Raw genomic sequence first — 7,045 nt, forward strand, 5'->3', positions numbered from 1 at the left:
CGTATGACCACAACGTGATTTGCCAATTTCTATTTACCCTTCATAAGGACCCTTTTCATCGAATCCGTTCCGACTAAAGTAGGAGAGACAGACACCCGCTAGCCACCTTATGCAACTAGTGCATGTTAGTCGGTGGAACCTGTCTCACGTAAGCGTACGTGTAAGGTCGGTCCAGGCCGCTTCATCCTACAATGCCGCCGAAACAAGAAACGACTAGTAGCGGCAAGAAGAATTGGCAAACTCAACGCCCACAACTGCTTTGTGTTCTACTCGTGCATAGTAACTACGCATAGGCCTGGCTCATGATGCCACTGTTGGGAATCGTAGCATAATTTAAAATTTTCCTACGCTCACCAAGATGCATCTATGGAGTCTACTAGCAACGAGGGGAAAGGAGTGCATCTACATACCCTTGTAGATCACGAGCGGAAGCATTCCAATGAACGTGGATGACGGAGTCGTACTCGCCGTGATCCAAATCACCGATGACCGAGTGCTGAACGGACGGCACCTCCGCGTTCAACACACGTACGGTGCAGCGACGTCTCCTTCTTGATCCAGCAAGGGGGAAGGAGAGGTTGATGGAGATCCAGCAGCACGACGGCGTGGTAGTGGATGTAGCGGGTCTCCGGCAGGGCTTCGCCGAGCTTCTGCGAGAGAGAGAGAGGTGTTGCAGGGGAGGAGGGAGGCGCCCAAGGCTGTGTAGGTTGCTGCCCTCCCTCCCCCTCCCTTTATATAGGCCCCTGGGGGGGCGCCGGCCCTGGGAGATGGGATCTCCAAGGGGGGGCGGCGGCCAAAGGGGGGAAAGGGGTTGCCTTGCCCCCCAAGGCAAGGGGGAAGTCCCCCCACCCTAGGGTTCCCAACCCTAGGCGCATGGGGGGAGGCCCATGGGGGGGCGCCCAGCCCACTAGGGGCTGGTTCCCTTCCACTTTCAGCCCATGGGGCCCTCCGGGATAGGTGGCCCCACCCGGTGGACCCCCGGGACCCTTCCGGTGGTCCCGGTACAATACCGGTAACCCCCGAAACTTTTCCGGTGGCCGAAACTGGACTTCCTATATATAATTCTTCACCTCCGGACCATTCCGGAACCTCTCGTGATGTCCGGGATCTCATCCGGGACTCCGAACAACTTTCGGGTTTCCACATACATATATCTCTACAACCCTAGCGTCACCGAACCTTAAATGTGTAGACCCTACGGGTTCGGGAGACATGCAGACATGACCGAGACGCCTCTCCGGTCAATAACCAACAGCGGGATCTGGATACCCATGTTGGCTCCCACATGTTCCACGATGATCTCATCGGATGAACCACGGTGTCGAGGATTCAATCAATCCCGTATGCAATTCCCTTTGTCAATCGGTATGTTACTTGCCCGAGATTCGATCGTCGGTATCCCAATACCTTGTTCAATCTCGTTACCGGCAAGTCTCTTTACTCGTACCGCAATGCATGATCCCGTGACTAACGCTTTAGTCACACTGAGCTCATTATGATGATGCATTACCGAGTGGGCCCAGAGATACCTCTCCGTCACACGGAGTGACAAATCCCAGTCTCGATCCGTGCCAACCCAACAGACACTTTCGGAGATACCCGTAGTGCATCTTTATAGTCACCCAGTTACGTTGTGACGTTTGGCACACCCAAAGCACTCCTACGGTATCCGGGAGTTGCACGATCTCATGGTCTAAGGAAAAGATACTTGACATTGGAAAAGCTCTAGCAAACGAAACTACACGATCTTTTATGCTATGCTTAGGATTGGGTCTTGTCCATCACATCATTCTCCTAATGATGTGATCCCGTTATCAACGACATCCAATGTCCATAGTCAGGAAACCATGACTATCGGTTGATCAACGAGCTAGTCAACTAGAGGCTTACTAGGGACATGTTGTGGTCTATTTATTCACACATGTATTACGATTTCCGGACAATACAATTATAGTATGAACAATAGACAATTACCATGAACAAAGAAATATAATAATAACCATTTATTATTGCCTCTAGGGCATATTTCCAACAGCGCTCAGACACGCCATTCTGAGCATGAGCACCAGGACAAGAGAACTGGGCAAGAGTACCCTGCTCAGCAAGAGAACCTGGCTCTGCTACCATGTTAAGCTTCATGCACTAGCCAACGCAACCAAAAGTCCGAACTGATGGAAAGGGCTAGTGCAGTCCACATATAATGTAACACCCCCTCTCACGTGTGACGGGGAAGACAAGTCAACACGTGCAACCGGAAGAGAGCGACGGAGCGCGAAACTCACGTATGACTCAAGAGGTCTATACGTGGACACAAAGGGGGGCAACAGCAATTTTTAGATAAATTGCGCAAACCAGGACTTGAACTCAAGACCTTAGCTCTGATACCATGTTAGGAATAAGCAAATTATATTCCCATGAGGCCATAGGCCGATATATATACATGTACAGGTGTGGAACATATGCAGGAAACCCCTTATACAACGGGATAAATACAAAGGGGTACATGACCTATATTATAACTCTAACAGCAACTTGGCTGCTAGTAGATGATTTTAACTTGGCCGCTAGTACCACTTCAGAAACTAAGCATCAAAGAATCGCAGGACTGAGAATATCATGTAATTATTAAAAATAAATCTGACGAGAGAACTGAAGAATGATAAAGACCAGAGAACGTTCGCCTTTATTTAATCAGATTAAAAATAACTGGTCATTTGCAAACTACTGAAGAATGATAATGAAAAATGATTTACAAAATAGAAGTTAGATAGGACTAAGCATACACAGATAGGACTACTTTTGAAACTAATACTCACTACAAACATACTTAAATTGATGATAAAATCAAGATTGAGTAAAATTAGGAAAGATTTTGAAAAATTAATGACAAATATGTGCTGAAGAATTAATAATGAACAATGCTAACTGAATTAAGAATAACAAGGTTCTAGAGAAAGAAGATTCCTTATAATCATCTTCTTGCTTGTGTTGTGCAGGTTGCTTCACTGTAAAAAGGGAAATATAACCGGATGCTAGAAAAAATGTACTTGAATAGCCTTGAAGATAAGAAGAGAAGTTGAAGACAAATTGAATAAGACTGAGAAAACTAAAGAGATGATGAATAAGAAGAAACAAAGAAAGACTGACATTCAGAAAATAGAAGACTAAGAAAGATAGACTGAATAAAAGGATGGGGAAAAAATAAACTGATGAAAAACTGAGAGACAGAGAAGACATGAAAAGTAATGAGATACTTAGGGAAATAGAGAATCTGAGAAAGAATGTGAGATACTTAGGGAATTAGAGAAACTGATAATCTAAGAGCCAGAGAAGACAGGAAAAAAAATGAGATGCTTACCATTATTATTGATTATTAAGAAATTCTAACTGAAAAAGAAACCAATAATAAGAGTGATGAAATATACACCGTCAATCTGAGAAGTAAATGATGAGCTAAATGAATAAAAAATTAGGCAATGATGTATAGCAAAACAATGAAAAATGGTAGTTTGGTTAATAGCAACCAGTGGATGACCTCTGAGCCATAGAGTCCCCAGACCTTCGGCCAAACAAAACACACTGATAATGCTGAACAAATAACATAGACCAGGAGAAAGCCAGGCTGGACTTTGGAAAAGAAGTCGGAGAGAAAAGGAGCTAGCTGAAATAACAAATAAGCACAAACGAATGCTAGAAAAATAATACTGCAAACTACCCATGGAATACTGAATGACAGAGTGCACACAAACACACTGATAACTGAATGATAAATTGAGTTTGAATACCCAGAAATCCAATTCGGTGCCCAGGCTCATCTGCTTCCTCTCAGAAAAAAAATTCAAAACAAACCACACTTTGTGTACTATCCAAGCAGGCGGCTCCACCCGCGCATACGCTCGTTCACATGCCGATTAAAAAGATCAAGCCAACTGCCGGCGCCTAACTGCCTAGACCTGCTGTCTCAGTTAGAGTGGCCATTGCTCCAACTTCTCATCTGCTATGCTTGACATATTTTTTGTGCGACGTCAGGATCATGCCACACCGGAAATTTTTGTTACTACATGGACATGACAAATTGAGCTTGATCCTTAAACAATCCACTAAAAATTGCTGAAAAAGTGACAAAACATGTACTGAATGCCTGAAAAAATACACTGACCTGAAAATAATCTACTCCTACAACAAAAACCTGCTTAGCTCTCGTCAAATACACTGACTAGGGGCAAGTCACATTGTCCCTGAATTCGAAAATCCCCAGCACTATCTAAGGACAAAGAAATCGACTCATGTTGTACCTGAACAAAAATAAACAAACAAATGCACATTTACTGCCGCAGGGTTTTTGATCCCTGAGATAACTAGTTCCCCGTTGGATTGGTGATGAACAGGTGTAAAAAATCGGATTGACTGAAACAAACGGCGTCACCCGTGGAACTTTGCGGAATTAAAAACTACTTCCTCCATTCCTAAATATTAGTCTTTCTAGAGATTTCAACAGGTGACTACATACGGAGTAAAATGAGTGAATCTACACTCCAAAATATAAATATGCATCCATATGTGGTAGTCCATTTGAAATTTCTAAAAAGACAAATATTTAGGAACGGAGGGAGTAATCATGTAAAGTAGCAAACAGCATCCCTGTCGAGAGGTGATTTAGCGTCACTAGTCGGAGGGGCTACATTGCAGACAATGACCAGAAAAGGGAATAGCGACGAGAAAGGGGACAGGGCGAAGACACGCAGAGAGATGTCTGCAAAAAATCAACGCGGGCAATACTGAACTGAGCAGGATTGGGGAGGGAGAAGCTCGCCGTAGTAGTATGTTCAAGGGTTCATGACCGGCGATTCAGTTAATGTATTGCCTTCCTATGTTCAAATAATGTGTGAGCCACAACCGAGCGAAAATTAAACATGGGAACTGAATACATGACAGGATTTTAGCACTTTACATGCAAAATGCGACCGGATCTTCAACGAGGTATGGCCGAGTGATTGCATCAGGCACTTTATAGTATAGCACTCGACAGCTATTGCCAGTCGTCAGGTCTCCGTTGATGTTATAGCTGAGAGAGAATGTGGTCAAGCGATACAGACTGCAACCAGGTACATATCTCTCTTCCATGAGCTCCTGATCATATACCTCGTCCATGAGCTCCTGATCATATCCCTCGTCCTCATCTTCCTCTTCCTTAAGCTCCTGGACATCTCCCTCTTCATCGAGCTCCAGATGAGCACCCCATTCCCCAGTACGGCAAACGGGTCCGCCCACAATACCCTCTTCTTCCTTAAGCTCCTGACCATTGCTTTCGCCTTCAATGGAGTTTGAGACGCACTGCACTAGGCAGAATTTGCTGTGGCCCATGTAGACAAGGGTGGCGCCTACATGCCTCTCAGCTGGGTCCTGGCTGAACAGCTTCTCCTTGCCGAGCTTCCACTCAAGGCCGTGGCCAGTGCTGGAGCTGGACAAGCAGCAGGAGTAGACTTGGCCAAGGTGCCCGGATCTTTGGAGAGCCCAACAAAGGCGTTGAGGTGCGGGTCAAAGTGACCACGGCCTGCGAACGGCAGCGCCCAACTGCCGAGCCGTTCCCACGTATGCTTTGCCGTGTCAAAGGCGAAGGTGGCCGCCGCAATGTCGTCGTCCCTCTTGGTGCTGACGAAGATGGTGCATGCCTCGGGATGCACAGCGTAGGACGTGACGTTATACTTCTCGAATGGCGGATGCCCGAGCCGTTGCCACGACCATTCCCTGCTGCGACGTTGACCCAGCGGCGGCGGGCAGAGAGGCTCCCAGTGGAGCATCTCGAAGGAGGATTCGCTGAGACAGAATAGCGTAGTATTGCCAACGGAGAGATAGATGGGATTGATCGGGTATTCGTGGCCAGGGCAAAAGGTCATGCTCATCGAGGAGACGTCCAGCATGGGGACGAAGGTCCCGGCCAACAGTCTGTGGCCTCCGGGATCCCTGGTGTGCATCGCCAAGATCCTGGTGCCAAAGGCTGACGCGAAGTACTCCGGCGACCCATGCGGTGCCTCCAAGCGGAAGAGCGCCGGAGGCAGGCACGGCGCGTCGGCCGGTGATGAGAAAGCAGTCTGCTTATTACGTCCGCGAGACAAGTTCACCTTGTGGATGCTATATCCGTACGTCCAGTCGTCAAAGACAAGGTAAACGTAATGCTTCCGGCGACGCTTTCTCTTGGAACCAGACACTCCTGCTTGCTCGCCCGCTGCACCCACCGCCGGGCGTGGATTACTTGTGATTCTGATTCCTTCGATTCCTTTCATAGGCGTTGCCGTTGGCTCTTCGTCGCTGTCATTGGAATTTCGAACCCGAATCCATTATCAAATGGAAATCAATCAGGCCCAAATTCTCAAATCTAAAGAGGGCAACGAAAGGGAGAGAAACGGAAATCAACATGAATCAGGTACGCACCTACAAGTCGACGATGGTACGGCGGCCATCAGACTTGACTTTGCAGTTGATTGTCTTGGCAGGCGAAGGCGGCGGTAGAGGCTGAGAGGCCAAGGGATTGATTTTTGATTTCTTTTGATTTGATGAGGGGTCGAAGGGATTGGTGGCTTTATAAGGCCAATTTGGTTTCAAGGGATTCTTTCCCGGGTCGGAGAAGGAGTAACCTGAATATTGGACTGTCCGCACATTAATATTCTGTCTGCACTTCTATTATTCAACACCTTAAACACATCAGGGGCAACTCTAACGACGGCGCACAACGCTTGTAAGTCATAGCCCGAAAGATTAGGATCGCACGAGGCGATCTAGGAGGCGACGAGGGTTTCATGCGCGCCGCCGGTTCCCTCTCTCTCCGTCGGCCGCTCCGGCGGCGGGAGGGAGGGGGAACCTCGGGTCTGTTCGCTAGGTGGGTGTGTGGTAGGGTTAGGGTTGAGGGAGACGCTGCCGAGGCCGTTGCGGTGGTGTCGCGTCGGAATAAGTTTCTCCGGGCTCCGTTCGCGGTCAGGCGAGGCTTTTGCCTTCGTCTAGGAGCCAGCGGGGTTGGGGATCCCCGGATCTCGTCGAGATCGCGGGC

General features: G+C 47.7%; 1 protein-coding gene across 1 annotated transcript; it reads right to left on the bottom strand.

Moving 5' to 3' along the window:
* Nucleotides 1-4,708: 4,708 nt before the first annotated feature.
* On the bottom strand, nt 4,709-6,539 carry LOC123171556 (uncharacterized). The gene is made up of 2 exons (XM_044589008.1): nt 6,433-6,539; nt 4,709-6,309 (listed from the first exon to the last, which is right to left on the bottom strand). The coding sequence occupies exons 1-2, from the start codon at nt 6,459-6,461 to the stop codon at nt 5,382-5,384; spliced, it is 957 nt and encodes a 318-aa protein (XP_044444943.1). The 5' UTR covers nt 6,462-6,539; the 3' UTR covers nt 4,709-5,381.
* Between the last annotated feature and the right edge of the window lie 506 nt (nt 6,540-7,045).

Source organism: Triticum aestivum, chromosome 7D (assembly GCF_018294505.1).
Source record: "Triticum aestivum cultivar Chinese Spring chromosome 7D, IWGSC CS RefSeq v2.1, whole genome shotgun sequence".
Classification (NCBI taxonomy): Eukaryota; Viridiplantae; Streptophyta; class Magnoliopsida; order Poales; family Poaceae; genus Triticum; species Triticum aestivum.

Bases quoted from the DNA above. Each gene is read 5' to 3' on its own strand.
- LOC123171556 (XM_044589008.1), bottom strand. From the start codon at position 6,461: ATGGCCGCCGTACCATCGTCGACTTGTAG. The intron at 6,310-6,432 runs GTGCGTACCTGA...TTCCAATGACAG, and splicing joins GTACCATCGTCGACTTGTAG to CGACGAAGAGCCAACGGCAA.